General features: G+C 41.6%; 1 protein-coding gene across 5 annotated transcripts in view; it reads right to left on the reverse strand.

Moving 5' to 3' along the window:
• mrm2 (mitochondrial rRNA methyltransferase 2) overlaps positions 1–27723 on the reverse strand; it is a 952456-nt gene that overhangs the window by 713660 nt on the left and 211073 nt on the right. For all 5 annotated transcript variants that reach the window (XM_078240222.1, XM_078240223.1, XM_078240224.1 and 2 more), the window contains one exon: positions 26345–26489. In XM_078240222.1, the coding sequence (XP_078096348.1) occupies positions 26345–26489 (145 nt within the window). The remainder of the gene's footprint in view (positions 1–26344; positions 26490–27723) is intronic.

Genomic DNA, 27723 nt, shown 5'->3' on the forward strand with positions numbered 1-27723 from the left:
ACGACAATTTTATCATAAACAGCCACTGATCTGCTCAATAGTCTCAACAAGAAAACAAACTTATAATGCACAAGCAAAATGCCACATAAACTCACCAGGATCAAGATCAAGTTATAAGAACCAGCCAGTAGTACAGTTTCAACACTGTTCCACAACAAACTGCCTGACAAATGATATCTAGTGTTTGGATGAAGAGACTGATTGGACAGGTAAAACAGAATGCAATAGGTGCAGTTTATCTGGATTTTCACAAGGCCTTGCAACAGATGCTCGTTGCAATGTTCAGGCATATGTTTTAATAGATTAGTGCAAACTAGATGAATAGAAATTTAATGAACAGGCAAGAAAGAAAGAGTTAAGAGATGTGCTTTGATTAATGTTGCATGGTTTCCAAAATCTGGTATCAAATACATAAGAGGGAAATAAGAGAGTTTTTAAAAATTTAGTTCAAACCAGCACATTGCGATCACTTGCCTCAGGTTTTGGGTCCATTCAATGCTGTTGAACACATCAGTATGCAATTACAGTAGATTACAGCATATAAGCTGACTCGCCATTTACAACAACTCAATTTTTCTAGCGCCAAAAGTCATGATTTTGCATAGATTCAACATAAGTCAACCCCCCCACGACATATACTCACATTAGAATTAGCCTCAATATTATGCTCCACAAATGCCTGTTCTACTTGCCTTACAACTGAGCTAAAGAAATCAGGCAGGCAAAACAGACCATGTTACAAAGATGTATGGGAGTTTAAAACACCCACACAGAGCAACCCCTCACGGTGAACAACAAAGATAAATGAATCTTCCAGAATGAAATATGAAGCTGGTTTCAAGCTAAAAGTTGTAACATTTACTAACTCATCAAATAACTGTGCTGCAGCGAGGGAATTAGGCATCAGTGAAAAAATCGTGTAAAAATGCAAAGAGGAGGAATCTGTCCTGAGGATGCCCCAAATCAAATGTGAACAGGGACAAGCAACTGGCCAGATCTAGAACAGCATGTTTCACATTGGGTCTTCAAAAATCATCACAACAGTTCCATTGTCACCAGAAATAAAATGCGCATAAAAGCACCTGAGTGGGCCAAATCAAATTCTTAGTCCAGCAAAGATTTCAGAGTTAGTTGGTGTAGTTGCTTTATGGAATAGGTTTAGTGTTATAGCAGAAAACAAAGATCGCTCAGAGACTACCAAAAGATGCCAAATCCAAAATTACCAGTTTCCAGCGGTTCATCACAAGGTATATGCAAAAACACAAGAACCATTATGCCACATTATACCATTATGTCAGCAATGTGGATGAACCGCCCATGAATCTTGAAATGCCCAGCAACGAAACAGTGGAGTGGAAAGATTTGAAAACATCTCTGTTAACAACCACAGGATACAAGATGATCCACAGTGTTACTTGTTACTGACTTGCTGACTGAACAAAATTAAAGCCTATAGTAATTTTCAAACCTAAAACTATGTCGAAAACCACATTGTCTGCAGGAGTTTTTTTACCTGTCCATGACAATGGTTGGATGGATGAGGATGGAGTGAAGTTGTGGATTGATGTGTAGAATAGGCATCCCAGTGGTCAGTGTAAATGAAACAGCTTGTACACGAGATACTTTTTGATCCCGTCTAACTGATGAAATCAAGATCAACCTTTGGATGAGCGCCTCAACAAACCATTCAAGGATCACGCACGTACTGGATGGAATAGGTGGATGGTTGACATGCACAATACCCCACTTGATGCTTTGAGTGGTTTCATCATCAAATCGTGGGATGCTATTAGTTCACAAAGTGTCTTCAAATTACAAAAAAATGCCAACTATTCAATTCAATAGAATCATAGAATCCCTACAGTGCAGAAGGGGCCATTTGGCCCATTGAGTCTGCACCAGCACTCCAAAAGAGCATCATATCCAGGTCCTTTACCCTGTCCTATTCCTGTAACCACAGACATTTACTATGGCTAACCCACACACTTTGGGACACTAAGAGGCAATTTAGCACGGCCAATCAACCTAACCTGCACATCTTTGGACTATCAATAGATGGAAAGAAAGGTGATTTGTTGTGATGATAAAGTGCCATATCTGATCCAGAGTGGGATACTTACGATGATGTGAAAGTCAAAGTGAACTTGATGGGCTTTAAAGGCTTTCATTGTGGTTCAAGGTATCTTTGTACAATTAATTTACTCAATATACCATGGCATTCGTTTGGTATGAATTAATGGTGTTACTTTTTTTCACATTTCAAAATAGCAACCACCTAAACCAGTGGGGCACATTTAATACTCAGTGTACAAGTCGACTCCCAATTGTGGGATGATTTTTGGAGGCTTCAAGGGCCAATTTATACTCCAAAATGTATGCTTTTTTTTCTTCTTTTGAATAGGTACAAGATAGAATGTTATTCATTCGCAGGAGGAAAAGGGAGCATAAGATAAACAATGGGAGGACATACAACCTTGGTTCCATTATTTAAGAACAGGAACAATTGTTTTCCTAAAGGTCCAAGGGCAATGAATTTCTGAGCTGAGGGTGTTAGTATATTGGTGCGCTAAAGACAGCTATTCAGTTGATTGTGCAGCCAGGGCCCTTTAGGCTTAACCTCATGTAATTAAGTAGATGGAATGTGACATGGTCAAGGAAGAAGCTGATCATTAAACTGTAGCAAGATCTGCATTGTTAATCCCTAAAGCATCCAGCAGTGTCAAAGTTTTTAATGATACTGAGGTAAATTAATCCTACTGGGACTGCTCAGATTTCCCCTTGGTAACAAGCAAAAATTACATTTCGACTTTTTTCTTCGAGCTCAGTGAGAAACTGCTTGGAGTACTGGCACTCACTTTATTGTGATGGTAAATATCCATCCTTAATTTTTTGATTGCAAAGTCATATTTGAACCTGTCCTGTGAAGTGCATTTGAACGGAAATTAAGTTCTGCAGTCAAAAGGTGCAGATATGGTTCACAGAGTCCACTGAAGTGAAAAATAGCCATGGTTCCACTCCAAATAAAAGGTGTGGCTATGGGTACCTACATGGGCCCCAGTAATCCCGTCTTTTTGTGGGGTATGTGGAACATTCCATGCTCCAGTCCTACTCAAGGCCCCCCCCCCCAACCTTTTTTTCCCCCAGAACATCAATAACTGTTTCAGTGCCACTTTCTGCTCTCATCCAAAACTGGGAAAATTCATCAATTTTGCTTCCAATTTCCAACCAGCTCTCACCTTCACATGATCCATTCCTGACACTTCCCTGATACTTCTCTAAATTCACTTCTGATGACTGACTCTGCCAATATTCATTACAAGCGTACAAGCTACCTCAACAACACCTCACACTGTTTCCTGCGAGGACTCCATTCAATCTCCCAGTTTCTCCATCACATCTGTTCCAGTGATTCTAACTTTCGCAATAGTGCTTCTGACATGTCTTCCTTTTTCCTCAGCCAAGGATGCCCCACACCCGCTTCCCACTCTGGTTAACGGGAGCCCTCAACTGTGTTCAATCCATTTCCCGCACTTCTACCCTGAACCCCTCCTCTCCTTCCAGAACCATGATAGAATTCCTTTGTCTTCACTTTCCACTCCACCAGCCTCTATATTCTCTGTATTCTCACCAACTCCAGCATGATATGACCACCAGGTGCAACTTCCCCTCATTTCCTCTTATCATTCGAAGGGACTGTTCCCTCAGTGACACTTTGATCCACTCATCAATCACCCATCATCTCATCCCCTTCCCATGCAATCACATCAAGTGTAACTGCTTCTTTACCTCTTCCCTCATCACCATCCAAGGCCCCAAATGCTCCTTCTACGTAATTTACTTGAGCTCCTTTCAAGTTAGTCTACTGCTTTCACTGCACAGAACATAGTAGACTAAAATCTATACATTTGTAAGACTAATCACAGGCTGGGCAACACCTTTGCGCAACACCTTGCTCAGTCCGCAAGCATGACCCCGACCTTTCTGTCGCTTGCCATTTCAATTCACTCTCTTGCTCTCATGCTTTGTCGTCAGCCTGAGAGAGAGTTCCAGTGAAGCCCAATGTAAGCTGGAAAACAGCACTTCATCTTCTGATTAAAATAGAAACATAGAAAATAGGAGCAGGAGAAGGCCATTCGGCCCTTCAAGCCATGCATTATGATCATGGCTGATCTTCCAACTCAATAGCCTGGTCCCACCTTCCCCCCCATATCCTTTGATCCCCTTCACCCCATCTAACTGCTTCTTGAAAACATACAATATTTTGGCCTCGACTACTTTCTGTGGTAGCAAATTCCACAGGCTGACCACTCTCTAGTCAGGGGTGGTGACAGTGGATTTAAGAGAGATGAGGACAACATCTGAAGGGAGAGGATCATTAGCAATAGCAGCCAACATGGGGACCAGGAAGGGAAGTTTCAGGAATATGATCGATGGAGCAGAAGGTGGGTCTCAGACTAAGGTGAGGTTGGGGAAGGCATGAAAAGAGAAAGCAATTAAATTGGAGGAAGGTACGAGTTCAGTGCTACAGCAGGGGAGAAGTTTGGCCTGGTGGGCTAATGGAAGGGATTAAGCACTTTCCAGCCTTGTAGACTCAACACATCTTCCATTTCTTCTCTTGCCCCATCTCCATTCCTTTGTCCCTGTAAGCTGTCATTCAATCTCTCATCTTCCACCCTTATCACAGGCCCTCTCACAATCTACCTATTCTTGCTCAAAACTTCTCCATCCTTTTCCAGTTCTGATGAACTATCACTGACTCAAAATGTTAATTGTTTCTCTCACCATAGGTGCTGAGTATTTTGTGTTTTCTATTTTGTTTCATGTTTAACAAGTTTGCTTGCACATGGACTTCCAAAAGGAATTTGATAAAGTACCACCGAAAGTTAGAGGCCCATGGAGTAAAAAGGGACATAGACAGCATGGATAAGAAATTGGCTGAATGACAGGAAATGTAAAATGTAAGGTTATCTTCCTTACTGGAAGATGATTTACAGTGGGGTTTCCAGGGTTGGATGTTAGGATTCTTGTTTTTATCATCATATATCAATTACCTGGACTTGGGTGGACAAGGCACAAGTTCAAAATTTGCAGATGATACCAAACTTGAAACTATTGTGAACTGCGATGTGATAATGAGTTGCTGAACAAGTGACATATGGAATTTAATGCAGAGAAGTGTGAGGGACTTCATTTTGGTAAGGAGGTAAGCCAATATAAAATGAATTGTGCAATTCTAAAGGCAGTGCAGGAGCGTGGGATCCTTGGGGATATATGCACCAAGGGAGGATGTGGAAGAGGTTATTAAAGCACATGGGACCCTGGGCTTAAAATACAGGAATAGAGTACAAATGGAAGGAAGTTACAGAAAACACTGGTTCGGCCTCATTTGGAGTGGTATTCAGTCCAGGACATCACACCTTCATAGAAACAGAAGCAGGAGGAGGCCATTTGGTCCTTCATTATGATCATGGCTGATCGTCCAACTCAATAGCCTAATCCTGCTTTTTCCCCATAACCCTTGATCCCATTCGCCCCAAGTGCTATATCCAGCCGCCTCTTGAAGGAAGGAACCTTCGGAAGGATATAAAAACATCGAGAGAGAAGGACAAAGAAAATATTCTGAGAATGGTTCCAGGGATGAAGAACTTGGGCGGCACGGTAGTACAGTGGTTAGCACTGCTGCTTCACAGCTCCAGGGACCTGGGTTCGATTCCCGGCTCAGGTCACTGTCTGTGTGGAGTTTGCACATTCTCCTCGTGTCTGCGTGGGTTTCCTCCGGGTGCTCCGGTTTCCTCCCACAGTCCAAAGATGTGCGGGTTAGGTTGATTGGCCATGCTAAAATTGCCCCTTAGTATCCTGAGATGCGTAGGTTAGAGGGATTAGCGGGTAAATATGTAGGGATATGGGGGTAGGGCCTGGGTGGGATTGTGGTCGGTGCAGACTCGATGGGCCGAATGGCCTCTTTCTGCACTGTAGGGTTTCTATGATTTCTATGATAACTTGAGTTACTTGGATAGGTTGGAGAAGCTGGGACTGTTCTCCTTGGAGGAGAAGAGATTAAGAGGAGATTTGATAGAGTTGCTCAAAATCATGAAGCTTCAGGACAGGGTATATAGGGACAAGCTGCTCCCTTTGGATGAAAGATCAAGAACAAATGGATACTGATTTAAGGTGATTGTCATAAAAAAGCACCTTGACATGAGGAAAAACTTCCATTATTCAGCCTGTGGTTAGGATCTAGTCAGTGTGTAGTTGGTGAAGGCAGATTCAATCAAGGCCTTCAAAAGACAACTGAATTACTATCTGAAGAGAAAATATTTACAGAGCTAGAGAGAAACGGGTAGGGAATGGGAGTAGGCAGGTTGTTCTTGAAGAGTTAGCATGAGCATGATGGCCTGAATGGCCTCCTTGTGTACAGTAACCATTGTAAGATTCTATGAGTGAGACCAAAAACAATGGCTTCTGTCCTCTCAATATATAATTGAAAGACATTTCCATTCATCCAGTGCTTGGGTGTCAAACAAGCTTTGAGCATTTACCAACAGTTAAGGAGATGAGGGAGGTGGTGATGAGGTAGAGCAGAGTTTCGTCAGCATATATGTGAAAACTATCACTGTGCTTTTGGAAGATGTCACCAAGGAGCAACATGTAGATGAGAAAAGGGTCCAAGGTTAGCCCCCATGGAGAAAACAAGAGTTAAAGCCCTAAGAGCAGGAAGAAAAACCATTGCAATGATAGTCTGGATATGGTTAGGTAAGAACAAAATCAGATGAAAGCAGTCCCACCCAGCTGGAGGTCAGTGGTGAGGCACAGCAAGAGAATGCCATGATCAACAATGTAGAATGCTTCATATAGCTCAAGGATGAGGAATTATAATTTACCTTTGTCACAGTCACGGAAGATGTTATTTATGACTTTGATAACTGCTGTTTTAGTACTGTGACAGGGCTGAAACCTGATGGGAGAGATTCAAATATGGAGTTCTAGAAAATATTGGCAAAGATTTGGGAGACGACAACATGTTCAAGGGCTTTGGAAATGAAAAGGATGTTGGAGATGGGATGGTAGTTTACAAGGATGGTAGAGTCAAAGGTAGGTTTTTGAGATGGGGTGATGACAGTGGATTTAAAAGGAGATGAGAACAACAATTTAAGGGAAAGGACCATTAGCAACATCAGTCAAAATGGGAACCAAGGAGGGAGGTTTCGGGATCTCATGACTAAGATCAGCTTGGGAAAGACATGAAAAGAGAAAGCAGTGAAACTGGAGGAAGATGCAAGTTCAGTGCTCCGACAGGGGAGAAGTTTGGCCAGGTGGGCTAATGGCTGGGAAGAGCGCAACAGAGGCAGCTGGTCAGACAGTCTTGATCTTAGTGACAAAGAAATCTGGGAAGCTCTGCACACTTGTATTTGGAGGTGAGTGGAGGTAGGGTTTTGCGCTAGAGAAAAGAAGCTGAGGTTATACCAGCAATTCAGGAATCGTGAGCAGCTTTAGCAGACAAGAACAGTAACCGATACTGCTGTATGCAATCCAATCGTACCTGATTATGGATGGTTAAACCAGTTGTCTGCCAAATCCTTTCAAGTTCGCTTTCCTTGGACTTAATAAATTTACAATATGATACAAAATCAAAAGTATGCATCTCAACGTCAAGTGCTTGTTCATTGGAAATGAACATCCCGACAACCAATAGTTCAAGTTTAGGGGGGAAAAAAAGGAAAAGTTGCTTTAAAAAAAGAAGGCACAGATCAAAGTGGCAGAATTAATCAGTGCTACTGTGTCCCAGGCAAAATGACAGCGATATTCTGCCTTGCATTGCCAAGCTACTGCTCAAAGGAATTAAGCAAAGTGAATATCAGATGTCCAACCTAAATGGCAGTGCACAATGACCAGATATTCAGAGCAGCATTTACTGATTCATCATGCACCGATTAATTATCAGATTTTTTTTTCTTATTCTTGCACCTTGCCCACCGGAAAAAACCTGCTTCCAGGTTTCCTCCAGTGCCAGCTACTAGTGATGCATGGGAACAGAAGTGTGCTTTGTTGTGTGCATGGTGTGAGAATCCTTGGCTGATCAGCCTTTTCTATACCAGTATCACTATATTCTCCTTGGCTGAATGTGCAATGGAGTTGCTACTTTGAAAATCCTGGAACGTAAGTTACGTGGCTCTGTCTCTGTATCCTATGTGCAATGGCATGCACCGTTAAGCAACGTATTCATGGTTTTATCTTGTTACCCTGTTTAGCCCCAATCTCTGAATCATCCTTTCGTTGTTTGCATCTTTGAACAAAAAAGGAAAAGTTGCTTTGAATAATGAATAATCCAAACAAACCACATTGGTGCTCTTTTGCTGTATGTAGATGTGGAGAAATAATACGAGACTATACCAATCACTTGAGGGCTTGTTCTGTTGTTTGCAAAACTGGAAAAGTCTTCAATAAAAATAATTTTTAAAATAAACTTGCATTTATGAAGTGTTTGTGTGGGGGGGGGTGGGGGGGAGGGCAGCCTCCAGCGGAATAGGCCCCGTCCCCTGAGCGTTTAATGATATTCCCGATTGTGACCTCTGCATTGCACAGAGTGTGGCAGATTCTTGTCTGAGGTCACACTGAAAAAAAAAGTATGATTTACACCAGTTTTCCCATGAATTCGGCACTTAAAACATTTTTGGTAGAATCGCAGCCAATAAAGAACTTTAAGTGTAAGTGTTGTAATGTAGGAAACACAGGAACAACCTATACAGTCACACACAAAGTCCCACAAACAATGTAGGGATAAGTGACCGAATACTTTGTTTTAGTTGTTAGCTAATGGATCAATGGCAGCCAAGATACTGGGAGAACTCTCCTGTTCTGCCTCCATGAGTGTTATGGAATGTTTGTGTTCCCCTGAAGAGGAAGGTGAAGCTTTGGTTTAAAATCTCATTGAAAAGATGACTTTTCTGACTGTGCAAGACTCCCTCAATACTGTCCTGGAGTGGCAGCCTTGATTGCGTGTTCAGATTTCTTCTGTAGCAGGGCTTGAATCCACAACTTCTTGATCCAAAGGCAAAAAAGTTACCACTGAGCCACAGCTGAAAAACTTAACACTTACTGGGGACAATAATAGAGCAACTCAGGGACCATTGCACCACCTGCTGCCACGCCTGTGCTCCAGGAGGCAGATTCAGTCTGAAAATGAAAGTTCACTAACATACTTTGACAAGCACTCAACATGGTGTGCATGGCTACTTGGAGCTTATGGTCCAGCAGGTTTTCCTGTGCCACAGTTCTTAAAAGACGTGTTATTATCTTGCCAAATGCAGAGAAATGCAAATCAAAGTTAGGCCCACCTGCTAAAATCAGCAAGCTTCAACAGCAAACTTCTATTAGGCAATGCTGCTTTCTGCACAAGCCAGATACAAATGTTAAAAGCTTTATGGCCCATCCTAGTTCACACGGGCAGAAATAAAGTTGTTTTTCCCCCCCATCACATTAGCAAGCTATTTCATGATTGAATGGCTGATGCCCCCAGTAGACTACTCATATATTGGTCTTCCAAGGAAAATATGAACTTAATGGGCGGAACTTTTAACCATAAAAATCAGAAATAAAACACTACTAGTTATTGTCTGGATCCAAAAATAAAGCAAATAAACATATTATTTGTTTTTAGTTTACGACTAGAGGGTAGGAGCAACAGTAAACCTTCAAAGAGAACTTCCATTTGTCTTGATAATCACATAATGGTTAAGTTCAAAAGTAGACATTTTAAAATCTCCCTTTTTATCCTTATGCTGATATTAAAGTTATATTGTAAAACAAAATATACAAACGTACAAGCAATTTTTCAGTTTTATTGGAAGCATGGTGTACCTCACTGCACAACACAGATTGGCCCATGAAATCTCAAGGCAAAAGCAATATCTGACAGTTCTTTTTGCTCTCACTCTGGGAGACAAGGGAGAAACTGTCACATTCAGTGGCTAGCTAATAAGCTATGGATCCGTATGACGCAAGTTTCATTAGCCAAGCTCCAGAGTGCAGGGTTATTTTCTTGAAAAATAGTACGTGAATTTTATGGAACAAGTTATTATTTTTAGAACTGGGTTTTTTTTGTTTTTGCAGAACGTTACATTCAAAAAGAAATTAAAAAAATTAAAAGGCAACTCAGCAAATGTCTGCGTGTTGAGACAATACATAATATACAGACCCTTGTCAAAGAATTGACAATTCCTTGAATGTCAATCAACCAAGGACATGTACTGAAGGGTGTTTTAAAGAATGAGCTGCAGAATGTAAATTCTTAACTGTTCATTTATTATAACAAATGTTGAATTCAGCACGGATTAAAACAATTAATCCTATCATCTCACTGACAATGATGGTTTAGTTCAGAATGCCCGTGGTCCTTTCTTTAGAGGAAAATATCAATATAAAAGTAAGAGCTGGAGCAGTAAGGACACTGTTACAGGCATTATTGCCCTAGGGCTGGAGGGAGAAGTACTCTGAGATATCGCTCTTGTTTACTATCCCTTGACACCTCCACACTAGAAAGTAAAGGAATGACATGGCATACAATTAAATGGAGAATACTTTTTCTCTCTCTGCATCTCCATGTTGTTGCTTCTCTTAGTATTTTGCTTGCGTTTTTTCCTTTCCAGGATATCATGGTTGGTATAACGTGTGGCAAAGAAAGGAGCCACCTACAACCGCCAATGCGTTAGGGGGTTCAGGGACAAATTGTCCACATTTAGTCCCGATTCTCCCCCACCTCCTTGCTCCAGTCTAAATTCCTACCTTTTCACTTTCCCACTATCCTGACTTCTTCCTGCCAGAAACTCATTTCCATCACTACCCCTACCTCCACTTTTAATTGCACACAAATCCCTTTATCCTCCTCATCCATTTGCTCCCATGTCAAACACCTCAATCTCAACTTGCAACCAACTCCTCCTTTCCTCCCACTCAGGACTGATGGCAAGAGGCCCAAGGCCTCCTCCCAATCAATTATTTTACCATCTTCCTTACTGTCCAACCCATGCCCCTCAAAAAAACTTGCAAAATACAACTTGAAGAAAATAATCAACTCAGATTAGCACGAGGAAAATACGTGTCCTTTGTTCTGTCCGCCTGTCCGTTCACAGGTCATAGTTATTATTCTAAATGTTAACAAACACAAAGAAGCAATTAGTTGGCTTTAAATACAACACTTTTTATTAAATTGAAGAATGCATGAAGACTCTTTCGGCCTCTTATGTCCTCCCCTTTCTCACTGTGGCTTCGTGTCCCTCTCCCATTTTCCAAAGGTTATAAAAACAAAGCAAATCCAACAACTGTGGAATCAGAAGTAATTTTCTCTTCACACACAGCCTGCTTTTTAAAACCACCATGAATTTTTAGTTAAACTCTTGAAATTTTTCTTTAGCTTTTTAAGATATTTACATTTCAAGCTTTTGTGCAAAAATTGCAAAAAGCTAAAGAACAAACAAAACAAAGAACAAAGAACAATACAGCACAGGAACAGGCCCTTCGGCCCTCCAAGCCCGCGCCGCTCCCTGGTCCAAACTAGACCATTCTTTTGTATCCCTCCATCCCCACTCCATAAAGAAAAAATATTTACAAGAAAATATAGTACATTGTTAATTGAATGGTACTGATGGAGTTGGTAAATTATCTACACTGCTCACGCTCAGGCTACACAATATAAATTGCATTGGACAATCCTGTTAGAAGCATTACCTACAGAAATTACAAACAAAGAGGAAGAGCATACAATCTTTAACAGAAAGTTCAGATAGGGAGATGGCTGTTGTGGGACAAAGACAGGATCATAATCACAAATGCTCACAGACTCACCCCACTATCTGCAACCAGTCAGACATCTGCCAACACAATCTAAGCACACACGTGTCAGATATTCAGTTGTGGATGAAGTTCCAGAAGACATGTAACTGCTGCCCAAAGGAGACTTCAAGAAAGGGTGGATGAATATTTCAGGAAGTAATTCAAACGATGTTTCAAGTGGAATAAGTTTTGTTTTTACTGCATTAGATTGCCTCAAACAACGTTTTACAAATTAGAAGATATATAAAATGTACCTGACTTCCTAAATTTTCACTTATTTAGTCATCACAGTGGAGTAACGGGATAAAAATCCTTGGTTGAGTGGACTATGGTACAACACCTCAGTACATAGATCAATAAGTTCTTAGGTTCAATCTCAAGTTTATACTGAGTTGGTCGATCTCAGATGGGCCAGACTAATTGACAGCCTGCAGTTGGGAAAGAAAGATTGCCAAGGCACCGACATTTGATGCTTTCCAGCAGATCCTGTTGGAAAGCCTGCACATTAATTAAGGAAGGAATCAATCACTTTCATGATACCCCTCTTAGTCAGAGATCATCAGTGTTCAAGTTAACACGAGAATAGCAACTTGTTTATGTCAAGGGGGCAAACAGTATTCAAGTCTAACAGACCCAACAAAATTCACTGGAGAGGCAACAGAAAATTGAATTCCCCCCTCACCCCCATGACATTAGCATCACTGAATACCCCACTATCAACATCCCAGGGGTTACCATTGACCAGAAACTGAACTGAACCATCCATGTAAATACCGTAGCTACGACAGCAAGTCAGAGACTGGGAATTCTACGGTGAACAACTCACCTCCTGAATCCCCAAAGCCAATCCACCATCTACAAGGCACAATTCAGGAATACTTTACACTTGTCTGGCTCACTGCAGCTCCAAATGATACTGAAAAAGCTCAACATCATCCAGAACAAACAGCCTGCTTGATCAGCTTCCCATCCACCATCTTAAACATTGATATTCCTCCACCACCAACGCACAGTGACAGCAGTGTGCACCATTTACAAGATGCGCTTGCAGCATCTCACCAAAGCTCTTTGGACAGCACATTCCAAACCCATGACCTCTACCACCTAGGAAAACAAGGGCATCAGATACATGGGAACACAACCACCACCTGCAAGTTCCCCTCCAAGTTACACACCATCCTCACTTGGAACTATATTTCCATTCCTTCATTGTTGCTGGGTCAAAATTCTGGAACTCCCTGCACTGGAACAATTCAGTGACTGCAATGGTTCAAAAAGGTGATTCACCCACCACCTTCTCGAGAGTAATTAGGGATGAATAATAAATGCTTGCCTTGCCAGTAACATCCACATCCCATGAAAGAATAAAAGTTTATTAAATACTCTGAAGGCTTTATGCAAGATTCAAAATTAAATTACATGCCACCTTTAATTTTAGTTTCATGACTTTTGTGGTTTACAAATTAATGATCATATTTATATATATTAAATATAATCACAATAAAATACCAACACAGCATAATTCCAGACAAAAAAATAAATTGTGAATGCCAATTCTTTCCAAATGTCCTTGGGACATCATTAATCTGTATTATTATACTTCTATCAATCCAATTTTATTTTTTGTGATCACTCTCTTGCATCCATGTGGCATTATTAGGAAGGCAAAACATAAACAGATGCTGCTCAATTAATACTTTAAAAACATGTGTTATAAATATTCATATCAATGAATGATGGAGTAGAATACATGAAAAACAACTTCCTCTCAAACGGATGGTCACAGGTTAAATCTCAAACCTGTCTAATATCAAGTTATCATGCCAGAGACTGTTAAGTCCTTGGACAACTTTTTGGATTTGAGAGTAGGGCTTTGACTGGCAGGATATACAAGGTGAAGAAATAGGAAAAAAAACAGGGTCAATTAGTTACAAGTAGGCTTCAATTAACAAAAATGTCTCCATAGCAGCATAGACCTGAAATGTTTTTATTCTTAACAATGTGAACATTGGAATTTTTATACTTTGTCCTTCAACATTGCCCTGAAATGTGTTCAGGAATGAAATAACATCAAGTCAGTGTTCACAAAGCATCCCTTCTTACAAAAAAAGTGAAAGATTAGATTGGCTATTTTTAAATATTTGAAAATGTGAAGTTTCAGGAAAAATCCAAGGTCTACTCTGCCAATCAAAATTGTAAATCAATCACAGTACTACCTATAGGTGAAACTGATCAAATTAAATGCTGACACATTTAAAATAGGTTTTCTCATTGACAAATTCTGACCTAGGAGGATTCAAGGTCTTGTGTTGAAGTGCTGTAACACACTCAGCATTTTTAATATACAAAATATAGTTCAACCTCCATGCAAAACTGCATAAGCTGAAAATCAACTGCAAAACCATGGCATATTGTCCCTTTGATACAGCACCATCCTCAAGTAACCATGTGAAATAATGCTTCTAATTCGTGACCGTGCTGTATACAAGGCCTTTAGCACACCTCATCTATGGAAGACAAAACACAGAAGCAAATTTGTTGCAATTGTGGCAAACAGCAAAACACAAAATTGTAGCTACAGTAAATTGCAAGGAGAAACAGAGTGTGGGGGTTGGAGGTTTAGATGGAAAAGGTGAGCTGCATTATATCAATGAGCAAAACCACACAACGAATAAATCAAACATTCTTAGTGATCTGTTCAACCATCACATACGAACGAACCACAAAAGCGATGGGAGAAAGTCTTGGCCTGCACAAGTGTCAAAAAATTAGTATGAATTGTCAGATTAAAAGAATAATTTTATGAAAGTACAAAAATTCAAATATGCTGCTTTGAAAATATAATCAAGGAACATCCTTTTGTTATTAAACCATGAGGCAGCATGAGCAAGAGAAGTAGTTTTCAAATTAGCTTGCAGTTTTCAAATGAGCTGAAAAATACCAAATACAATCTACTACAGGTCAGCCATTTGTCAATTCAAAACAAAAATAAGTAATGGCTTTGTGAAATCTGACAACTAGTCCATTTAGAGTATGTACAAACAGACCAGCAGGAGACTGGGAAATATAATGAATTAATAGAAGAAGCCAACAAACAGCAAGTTTCAAAAACAAGGAAAAATAAAACATATTTCTCACTTGGCCGCTATATAGATACGGAAGTGTCTAATACTTCTGCACAGCTGGTTTGAAACACATGTTTTCAGCAACATGAAATACTTCCTAAACCAGTCATACAATTTCTCTGGGCTTTCCCTCATTTAGAATGGCCTAATTGTGTTTGTGTACAAGTTGAAAAAGAACTATAAACTTTTATTTTAAGCAAAACAAATTATTGATTGAAATAGAATTACGTTGGAGATTCCTGAGCCCAATGTGATTAAGAAGCTGAAATAACACATGCCGATGAAGCCGATGGTTATGTGAATGTCAGTCTGTACACATATTAACCCAGATATTAACACCATCAAATTTAGCATTCAGGGTAAGGCCAGTGTTTCAATGTTACCAGTACTGGCAGTTCAACAAAAATGTTTGAAAAACAAGTTAGAAAAAAACTATTAACACCATGGTAAAATCTTCGTGGCTTCTCTGAAGACAGGATGCTTTTTTAATACATTAATAGGATTTGAACATCATTAGCAAGACCAGCATTTGTTGCCCATTCCTAACTGCCCTTGATAATGTGTTTTCAAATAAAGAAGAATCCAGGGGCCATTGGCGATTCACACTGCACAGCCTCTGTGTATTCTGCCATCACAAAGGTACTGGGTGGTCACCATTCACATTAGCAGCCGTCATATCCCTGTTGTGGCTGTGCTCGTGTTCCTTGTAAGAAGTTTAACAACACCAGGTTAAAGTCCAACTTGATGTCTGTGTCGATATGCGCGATCTTCTTGGAGATCCTCTCCACTTGGAGCCGGCAGTTTGTGGTGTCGATGGTAGTCACCGCTCGTGTTCCTTGTCAGACATGTTGGGTTGACTGGAAATAGCACTTGAGGTCAAGGGTCAATTAGTTGTTTAACTGTCCACTATCATTCACAACTACATGTGGCAGGACTGCAGAGTTTTGATCTGATTTATTGGTTGTGGGATTACTTAACTTTGCCAATGGCAAGTTGCTTCTGGCACTCAACATGCATGTTGTCCTGTGCTGGAGTTTCACCAGGTTAGAACTCCTTTTTAGGCATTCTTGGTGCTGCTTGTACCATGCTCTTTGTCCTCACTGAACCAGGTTTGATCCCCTGGTTTGATGTAAGAGTGCTGAGCCATGAGGTTACAGATTGTGAATTAGTACAATTCTGCTGCTGCTGCTGACAGCCCATAGCATCTCATGGCTATCCAGCACCGCTAGATCTATTCAGAATCCATCCCCTTTAGCACAGTGGTAATATCATACAACACAGTGCAGGATATCTGTTTGAAGATGGGACTTAGTCTCCACTAGGACTGGGCGGCAGTGACTCCCATCAATACTGTGATGGTTAGTTGCGCCTGCAGCAAGTAGACTGATGAACAAGAGGTCAAGTAGGTTTTTGCTTCCTGTTGGTTCTCACTTCTTGTTGGTTCTCTCACCACCTAACACAGACCCAGTCTGATAGTTTAAGTCTTTCAGGACTTGGTCAGCTTAGTCATGCAGTGGGGGAATTAAAGAAATGGTTGCCTGGCACACAAAATGGTTGCCTGGCACACAAAATGGTTGCCTGGGAAGGGACATTAAACAGGCACTGGCTTTTAGCACAGACAGTTACTTAAAGTTAAAACATGCAGGAACCGAAATGCTGCAGGAAGCTAGTCAGAGCTTGAGGCACTTTAAGATAAGGGCAGACCCAGAACAATAAGTCTGATAATGTCAGCCACAGATGGGAACATAAATACATAAATGCAACAACATCAGCCACTGAATGTATAGATTGAAACCAGTCATTGATAGAGGAAATGTATCCATTCTATGAACAATGATATGTTAACTGCTCATGTCTGCCCGTAACGATGTGTTAACTACCGATGTCCGTAATCTGCCTACTTAACTTCTAATGATGTGTTAAACGGCTAATATCCGTACTGCCTATTGTCTAAAAGGTATAAAAATGATCAACTGCCATTGTGTAATTGAGAAGGTAGCTGCCAAGTACTGTGGAGTATCAGTGCTTTCTCCCGAAGCTTCGTATCTGAAATAAAACTGTATTGTTGAAACCTCCAAGTCTGACTCTGGTGGTAAATTTCCCACAACAGTCAGTAGTGGTGCTACCAAGCCACTCTTCGTGATGGACATTTAAGTCCCTCACCCATAGGTAGAATGAATTTTCAGGTATTAAATTTAGTGAATTTGAGCTGGTGATGAGCAACAAAAAAAGACTTTAAACGCTTTAACAAACTGGCTGGCATACTTGCCAATAATTGTATCTCATTTACATAAGCCATAGTGCAAATATCTTGATTATGTGGCTATTCAGGAAATTTTCATCTAAGCTAGCAAATACACGCAAAACATTTATCTTTGTTGCAAAAATACTTTTTTAAATAGTGGATTTCTAGTTATTCTTTCACCAAAGCCTTTAATGGAATCAAAACTTCTCACCCAGGAAAAACTATATAAAGCTATCCATATGCAAAATGAGGGACAGGGGGCGTTGGAGCGACGTGTGTGCATGCGCACATTCCAACAGCACTCTTCCTATTTGAACCATAGGAGCAGCAACCGTCCTCCCATTAAAAGTGACAAAATGGCAAGACCCAAGTACATTTTTTAATAGAGCTTTTTAATTAAAGTAACTGTATTCATATAACAAATAGAAAATAATTCCATCTGTCAGGCTTCTGTGTGTTTGTATCTACGGTGCAAAAACAATCTTTTTTTTATAGTTTGACTCTTCAACACAATAATGTTTCTCAGGAATCCTCTCGTACTCTTTGGAGGCCAAAAGAGTTTCATGCCTGGAAAAGTTTGGGAAATCCTGTACTATAACACTACCATCTTGTAAAAATACTAAGTGGCAAGAAATAATTAATTTGATAAGAACTGTCATTTGGTACAAGAAAGCAAACTATTATAGCTCTTCTTGTTAAAACTTTAAACATTCCAGCTGGAATGGAAGCTGAGGATGAGAACTTAACAGCCAATGAAAATCTTTCAGCAATGCTTTCCACCACCTTCAAAATTTATTCCCTCCTCCACCAACACACAGTGGAAGTAGCATGCATCATCAACAAGATCAACTACAGCAACTTATCAAGGCTCCTTCAAAAGCACATTCCAAACCCATCCATCTACAAGATACAGTGCAGCAACTCACCAAGGATCCTTCAATAGCACCTTCCAAGTCCATAACCTCTAACACCAACAAGGACATGGGCAACATGGGAACACCTGCAAGTGGCCCTCCAAACCAAACATTTGCTGTTCCCTCACCGTCACTGGATCAAACTCCTGGAGACATTTTCCTACCCACATGGGATGAGGGCATCGCTAACTGGGCCAACATTTATTGCCCATCCGAGGGTATTTAAGAGCCAAGCACATTGCTGTGGATCCGGAGTCACATGTATGCCAGACCAGGTAAGGATGACAGATTTCCTTACCTAAAGGACATTAGTGAACCAGACGGGTTGGTTTTTTTTGACAATTGACAATGGTTTCACAATCATTAGACTTTTAATTCCAAATCTTTATTGAATTCAAATTTTATTTGAACTCAATAAATAAGATGGGTCAGGGAGTGGTACAGGCCACAGGTCGGAGGGTCATAAGACATAGGAACAGAATTAGGCCATTAGGCCCATCACGGCTGCTCTGCCATTCAATCATGGCTCATATGACACTCATCCTCATTATCCTGCCTTCTCCCTGTAACCCTTGATCCCCTTATTGATAAAGAACCTATCTATCTCGGTCTTAAAGACATTCAATGACCTGGCCTCCACAGCCCTCTGTGGCAATGAGTTCCACAGATCCATTACCCTCTGGCTGAAGAAATTCCTCCTCATCTCAGTTTTAAAGGAGCGTCCCTTCACTCTGAGGTTGTGTCCTCAAGTTCTAGTCTTTTCCACTAATGGAAACATCCTCTCCACAGCCACTCTATCTTGGCCTCTCAGTATTCTGTAAGTTTCAATTGGATCCCCCTCATCCTTCTAAACTCCATCGAGTAGAGTCCCAGACTCCTCAACTGCTCCCCATATGACAAGCCTTTCATTCCTGGGATCATGCTTGTGAACCTCCTCTGGACCCCCTCCAAGGCCAGCACATCCTTCCTTAGGTATGGGGCCCAAAACTGCTCATAAACTGGGCAACATTAAAAAGGCATTCAAAAGGTGCCAAAGGTTAATTCGCAAGCTACAGGCTAATGGAGTTGGGGGTAATATATTAGCATGGATACAGAATTGGTTAACAGACAGGAATAACAAGTAGGCATAAATGGGGCATTTTAAATTTGGGCATTTTAAATTTGAACAGCCATGGGGACCAAATTCGCACCTCAATATGCCAACATCTTCATGCACAGGTTCGAACAAGACTTCTTCACCGCACGGGACCTTCAACCGATGCTATACACTAGATACATCGATGACGTTTTCTTCCTTTGGACTCATGGTGAACAATCACTGAAACAACTCTATGATGACATCAACAAGTTCCATTCCACCATCAGACTCACCATAGACTACTCTCCGGAATCGGTTGCATTCTTGGACACACGCATCTCCATTAAGGACGGTCACCTCAGCACCTCACTGTACCGCAAGCCCACGGATAACCTCACGATGCTCCACTTCTCCAGCTTCCACCCTAAACACGTTAAAGAAGCCATCACCTACGGACAAGCCCTCCGTATACACAGGATCTGCTCGGATGAGGAGGATCGCAACAGACACCTCCAGACGCTGAAAGATGCCCTCATAAGAACAGGATATGGCGCTCGACTCATTGATCAACAGTTCCAACGCGCCACAGCGAAAAACCGCACTGACCTCCTCAGAAGACAAACACGGGACACAGTGGACAGAGTACCCTTCGTCATCCAGTACTTCCCCGGAGCGGAGAAGCTACGGCATCTCCTCCGGAGCCTTCAACATGTCATTGATGAAGACGAACATCTCGCCAAGGCCATCCCCACACCCCCACTTCTTGCCTTCAAACAACCGCACATCCTCAAACAGACCATTGTCCGCAGCAAACTACCCAGCCTTCAGGAGAACAGTGACCATGACACCACACAACCCTGCCACAGCAACCTCTGCAAGACGTGCCGGATCATCGACACAGATGCCATCATCTCACGTGAGAACACCATCCACCAGGTACACGGTACGTACTCTTGCAACTCGGCCAACGTTGTCTACCTGATACGCTGCAGGGAAGGATGTCCCGAGGCATGGTACATTGGGGGAAACTATGCAGACGCTGCGACAACGGATGAATGAACACCGCTCGACAATCATCAGGCAAGACTGTTCTCTTCCTGTTGGGGAGCACTTCAGTGGTCACGGGCATTCGGCCTCTGATATTCAGGTAAGCGTTCTCCAAGGCGGTCTTCGCGACACACGACGGTGCAGAGTCGCTGAGCAGAAACTGATAGTCAAGTTCCGCACACACGAGGACGGCCTCAACCGGGATATTGGGTTCATGTCACACTATTTGTAACCCCCACAGCTTGCCTGGACCTGCAGAGTTTCACTGGCTGTCTTGTCTGGAGACAATACACATCTTTTTAGCCTGTCTTGATGCTCTCTCCACTCACGTTGTTTCTTAAAGACTTGATTAGCTGTAAGTATTCGCATTCCAACCATTATTCATGTAAATTGAGTGTGTGTCTTTATATGCCCTGTTTGTGAACAGAATTCCCACTCACCTGAAGAAGGGGCTTGGAGCTCCGAAAGCTTGTGGCTTTTGCTACCAAATAAACCTGTTGGACTTTAACCTGGTGTTGTTAAACTTCTTACTGCATTTTAAATTGGCAGGTTCTGATCAGTGAAATACCGCAAGGATTAGTGCCGATGCATCAGCTATTTACAAATTATGCTGATAATTTAGACAAAGAAACAGCATAATTTTAATCCAAGTTTTCTGACAATATAACATATTGTCAGAAATGTAAGTGGGGAGGACAGAGAGGCTGCAAAGTGATATAGACAGGTTGTGAGAGTGGGCAACAAGATGGCAGATAGGGTATTGTGATGATACTGTGCTATTTTGCAGGGTTGCTTTAAGAGGCAGTGTTTTGTTACAAGAGTCGATTTGTCTGGAAAAACCTGCAGCAAATGCTAATGATGCTCCACTCAATCATTCCAAATAGTCCCTCCCTTTTTCCATGTAACTGGAGAAGATGCCCTTTTATCTCCTACCTTCCCACCACCCTGGGCTCAAAACACTCTTGCCAAATGAAACTGCAATTTACTTGTGCCTTTTGCAATTCAGTGCATTACATTCAATGCTCATGATGCAGTCTCCCCCAGAATGTGTAGAACAATCCAATGCTCACTTTGCGGAACACCTCTGTAAAGCAGTTATCCAGTTAGTTCAATTTCTCCCCCTTTCCCCACCAATAATCCCATTCTGATCCAGGGCCAGAGAGATAAATCATGGACCGTGGGGTGCTGCTCCCAGTTCTGGGCCCTTATCCTCACTCCACCTATCAGCCGCCCTCACATCCTTTGGGTCCCAAAATGGGGAACGAGTCACAGTGGAGTCTAATTGTTTTATATAGGTTTAGCAATACTTAACTTTTGTACTTGATGCCTCTCTTTGTCAAACCCATTGAAAGCTCAGGTTTGAGTGTGATTTACTTTACAACCACTGCTTTGTCAGACAATTACACACAACTTGGTCGTCCATATTACACAACCAGTACCACTTCTTTGAACCTTGCTCCATACAACATCCAGACAGCAACATAAAAAGAACTTCACAAGAACTACAAAACACAACTCCATGTACAAATGAGAACATTTTATACTAATAGTAGCATATTCAATTGCCACATGACCACTGGTTTAAACCTTCAAGTAAATTGGCACCAATCAATTTTAGCTTCAGTAATATGCTACTTCTATATACACAAGTGGGCTTTAACAGAAAAATTATACTCAGCATCAAGTGATGAGCATTTTATCATTTTAAATTGAATCTAGCCACACTTAGATATCCCACGGAGAACATATAATACGAGAGCAAAGTACTACAAATGCTAGAAATCTAAAACATGAACAGAAAACGCTGGAAATACTCAAGCATGCCTGACAGCAATTGTAGACGGAGAAACAGAGTCAAGGCTGCAGGTCCACAATCTGGACTAGTTCTGACAAAAAATCACCACTGGCCTCGGTTTCTCTCCGCACATGCTGCCAGGCGTGCTGAGCATTTCCAATACTTCCTGTTACCATTGGAGCAAACATAACTCCCGTCTAACAGTCTTCCAAAAAAGCAATCAGACTTCTTGAGCCTTTCATTCCCCTTCAGCAAGAAACACAGCAGCAGCTGTCAGAGATCTGGTTTGGCGCAAAGATTTGAAGAAAACAAAACTTGCTGAGCGAAAAATGTCACAGCAATAAATTTGTCATTATAACTGAGTAATTAATAAAAATGACCATTAAAAAATGCCACACATATAATTAATAAAACATTTTTGTCTTTACGCGGAAGAAGCAGAGCTAGCGGGACAGATGAGGCTCAAGTCCTTATCACCAGGGGAAGGAGAGGAGTCCAGACGACATAAGGAGTTGGGTTTAACTAACAGTGTTCGCTTCTAGTGGCATGCACTCCAACCTAGCCTCGGTAGAATGCACACAAAAGCAAATCTGGGAAGTGGGTTGTTTTTCAGCTTTCGGGGTGGCACAGTGGTTAGCACTGCTGCCTCACATCATCAGGGACCCGGGTTCAATTCCAGCTTCGTGGAGTTTGCACGTTCTCCCAGTGTCTGTATGGGTTTCCTCCGGGTGCTCTGGTTCCCTCCCAAAGTCCAAAGGTGTGCAGGTTAGGTGGATTGGCCATGCTAAAAGGCATCCAAAGATGTGTAGGTTAGGTGGACAGGCCATGAGAAATGCACAGGTTTACGCGGATGGGGCGGGGTAGGTGGACCTCCGTAAGATGCGCTTTTGAAGAGTCAGTGCTGACTCAATGGGCCGAATGGTCTCCTTCTGCACTGTAGGGATTCTATGGTTCTCCCAACCAGAGCAAGAAGTCTCACAACACCAGGTTAAAGTCCAACAGGTTTATTTGGTAGCAAAAGCTTTCAGAGTGTTCCTGTTAACTCACCTGAAGGAGGAACACTCTGAAAGCTTCTGCTCCAAATAAACCTGTTGAACTTTAACCTGGTATTGTGAGACTTCTTACTGTGCTTACCCGAGTCCAATGCCGGCATTTTCACATCATGTCTCCCAACCAGGTCAATGGATAGGTTTTTGAGGACAGGGAGAGGGGAGAGGGTGCATCCTTGCACTGGACAGCCTCTGTTTGTGTGTCCAGCTCACTCCAGTCTCAGGGTTCTTACATCCATTTGCTCTCATTCTTACTCACTCCCTCGGAAGGTTTGGAGATTGTAAAACTGAGGGAACAGTTCATGACAGCTGTGAAAGTGACAAGGCAAGCTTCCCCTCTACCATGCCTAAAGCTCCAGAAGATCCAGGTCTTGCTGTTGCTGCTACTCCTGGCCTGCTCCACCATCTTGATGATGAGGTCAATTCTGTAGTCCTTTAGTGGCCATCGCCTGCATGAGACGAAGAGTATCCAGCCAAAGATGGACTACACCACCCAGAATGCATTCTGGCTGTCAAAATAAACCACGCGACAGACTTGGCTCTTGCTCCAATAACCACTTATACTTCAGAACCTTCTTCTGGATCAGAGTGTCCATCATGCGCTTGTTGTGAGCACATTGGTATGTGGGGTGGCCACTTGTTAGAAGTGATGGTGCTGTCAGTGAAGGCAAAATTTACGGGTTTCTGCAACCACCCTCTGACCCCCAACCACCACAAGGCATGGGCCCCACTGTTTGGCATCTTGTGGACCCTCTTTCCCAGTCCTTGTTCAGACCAGTTTCTTCAGCCGCTTGCACGATTCGAATAAAGCTCAATGATCAGCACCTCATGTTTTGATCAGGTGTTTTAAAGCCTTCTATATTCAACTTTAGAAATCAACAAATTCAGATCATAACATCTACCCCTATTTTGTCAGACAGCAGCTGTTGGTAATGATTCTGTATTTGCCATTTATCATAGAAATCATCATAGAAACCCTACAGTGCAGAAGGAGGCCATTCAGCCCATCGAGTCTACACCGACCACAATCCCACCCAGGCCTTAGCCCCACATATTTACCCACTAATCCCTCTAACCTACGCATCTCAGGACTCTAAGGGGCAATTTTTAACTTGGCCAATCAACCTAACCCGCACATCTTTGGACTGTGGGAGGAAACCGGAGCACCCGGAGGAAACCCACGCAGACACGAGGAGAATGTGCAAACTCCACACAGACAGTGACCCGAGCCGGGAATCGAACCTGGGACCCTGGAGCTGTGAAGCAGCAGGGCTAACCACTGTGCTACCGTGCCGCCCTAATGTCTAAAGATGTGTTGGTTAGGTGGATTGGCCATGCTAAATTTTCCCTTAGTGTCAGGGGGGTCATCAGGGTAAACACTTGGAGTTATGGGGTAGGATTATGCAGGCTCAATGGGCCAAATGGCCTCCTTCTGTACTGTACAGATTCTTGTGATTTCTGATAAGGCCATAAAGATACAAGAGCAAAACTTTGCCATTCAGCCTATCGCAGTGGTTCCCAAAGGGTGCGGCGCGCCACACTGGTGTGGCGAGAGAGGATGGCAAGTGTGGCGGGAAGATTCAAGGACAATCAAAGAAACATTTAAATATGGTTTAAACAAGTATTGTTTTATACTTTCTGGATGTCCCATGATCATATTATAAAGTAGTCGTGTTCTATGTTATGAATCAAGCACTGCTAGTTGTTTTTTTTTGTTTTTGAATGTATTTCTTATCAATAAAAAATTTGGTGTGGCACAAGCAAATTTTTATTCCGAAAGTGCGGCCCAGTGAAAAAACTTTGGGAACCACTGGCCTATCGAGTCTGCTCCGCTATTCGATCATGGTGGATGTGTTCCTCGACCCCATTCGCCCACCTTTTCCCTGTAAACTTTGATAAGAAAGAGAGTTATGAACAAACCTTCCTTGGCCATCAAGTCCCGGAGAGGGACTTGAACACAAACGTCTGGCTCAGACAGGGCTGCTACTCACTGCACCGCAAGTCCTTCAAAGCTCCTCTAGACGCATCTTTTGTTTCTTTAGATCAATTACCACCACCTTCTCAAGGGCAATTGGAGATCAACAATAAATACCAGCCTAGCCTATATCCTATGAATGATTTTTTAAAATTATCTGTTTCTGCCTTGCACATTATCCCTTTTATCATTTAGTCTATCTCACCTTCCATACCTGCCTCTGTACTTGCTTAAAAACTTGTATCTCTAATTTTTTCCAGTTTTGAAAGATCATTGACTTGAAACATTAATTCTGCTTCTCACTCCACAAATGTTGTCTGACTTGCTGAGTATTTCTAGCATTTCTGTTTTTATCTTGGATATCCAGAAAATGCAATATTTTGCTTTTATATTGCTGTAAAAATAGATATGTTGCTGTAGCTTTTCATCTTCCACTCATCTGGACAAACACAGGATGGGCAAATTTATTTTACTTTTACATTAAATCAAATGAAATGGGGGAAGTTTGGTCTAAAATTTCCCAAATGTGATACCCTTCTTCAAAAAAAAGAGAGACAGGCTTAAACCAGGAGATCCGTTGGTTTTACTTCAGTTGTTGATAAACTACTGCAGTCTATAACATGGGGTGAAATTGCTAAGTATTTAGAGAACGGGATCCATTAGCATAGATTTCTGAAAAGGTCATGCTTGATCAGTCTCATATGCTGTCTATAAATCAAGTGCAGTAGGCATGCTTTACACAGAATTCCAAAAACACATTTAATACGATTCCGTATAAAAGACTTAGAACAAGCAAAGCCATATAGAATTAACACAACATGGCAAAACTAGACGTCATGAATTAAAGGTAATGGACGTAAGGAGATTTAACAGATGAGAACGATGCAGTGAGTGGCACTGCATAATGTTTATATTGGGGCTGCTGTTATTTTCTAAATACCAAAAGGATCTGAACTTAATGAAGGAGGGAAGATTAAAATTAGCTGATGGCCCCAAAATGAATTGTACAGCAAACTGTGACCAAGGTCTGTGGAAGACTAGAACGAAAAGGATGGGCTAACAAGTGAGAGCTGCAATTTAAGGCAGAAAAATATGAAGTGATACAAGCAGCAGAATGCAGGAATTAGACGTTATGTGGCTGTATTTTAATTGGGAGTAGAGCAAGAGGATGCACTTAATGTGCACCCAAATAGATCACGAAAGGTAAAACCCCACGAGACAAAAAGGCAAACTGAATATTTAAATTTGTGTCTAGAAGCAATGACATACAATTAGCAATATACACACCTTAATAAGGAGAATATTGCGTTTCTCCATGCGTCGGGCATTTGCTTCCTGTTGTTCCCGTTTCTTCTGTTCCAAGAGAAGCTGGGCCCTCAAGTTCAAAACATCATCCTGAAGCTGTTGTCGAGTTTTTTCCAACATTCGAGCACTTCAATAGATAACAAGCAGCAAGATTAGAAACACACAGAAGATAGGGTGAAAAACAAGTGAGTGGATTTCTTAGATTCCCATGAGACATTTAAGTTATTTGCTCCAATAAAGTGGAAGTGGAAGACCAGCACGAGTTGTCTGACAGGGAGTTTCAGATTATCAAACCGTTGGACCTGCAAACTGACAAATCCTCAGGTTCTGATGAATTTCATCCTGGGGCCTTAAAAGAAGTGGCTGAAGAGAGAGTTGATGCATCGGTTTTAGTTTTCCAAAATTCCCTCAAATTGGGGAATGTCCTGCTAAATTGGAAAACAGCAAGTTTAACGCCTTTATTCAAAAAGAGAGAGAGAGAGAGAGAAGCAGGAAAACACAGGCCAGTTAGCTTAACATCTGCCCTATCAGAAATGTTAAAAGGTATGATTAAATATGCTATGACACGGCATTTTAAAAAAACCCAGGCAATCAGGCAAAGTCAACATGGTTTGTGAAAAGGAAATCACGTTCAACCAAGTTATTGGAGATCTTTGGAAAAGTAACATATGCTGTGGCTGAAGGATCAACAGTAAATCTACTGTACTTAAATTTCCAGGAGATATTTGATAAAGTGCCACAAGTAGAGACAATTAACGATTTGAAAAATAAATTGAGTGGGCATTTTAAAGAAATGAACATGCAGATATATGGGTTCAGAACAGGAATGGGACTGACTGGCTCGCGATACAGAGAGCAGCATGGACTTGATGGGCTGTAAACAACTATGATAGTCAGACAAATGTGGATCTTTAACAGATGGAAGCAAGATAATTCATTATGGAGTAGAGAAATCACAAAGAAGCTAAGCAGTTACTTTGGGTCTGTCTTCAGAGACAAAGATACAGAAAATTTCCCAGAGAACTCGGCAATACAGGGTCTTGCAAAAATGAGGGTCCAGAATAAAGTCGAATAATAGAGGTAGTTCTTCAAAAATTAATTGGATTGATAAATCCCATGGGTCAGATGAACTACATCGCAGTGTATTGAAGGAGGTGGCCATAAAGATAGTGGATGCATTGGTAGTTATCTTTCAAATTCTACAGATTCTGGAAAGGTTCTTGCACACTGGAAAGTCACAAATGTAACCCACAGAAAGGGGAGGGAGAGAAAAAATTGAAAGCTACTGACCTGCTAAGTCAGCAGTAGGGAAAATGTTAGAATCTTTTATAAAGAATGTGATAACTGGATACGTGCAAAAT

The sequence above is a fragment of the Mustelus asterias genome, chromosome 23 (assembly GCF_964213995.1).
Source record: "Mustelus asterias chromosome 23, sMusAst1.hap1.1, whole genome shotgun sequence".
Taxonomy (NCBI): Eukaryota; Metazoa; Chordata; class Chondrichthyes; order Carcharhiniformes; family Triakidae; genus Mustelus; species Mustelus asterias.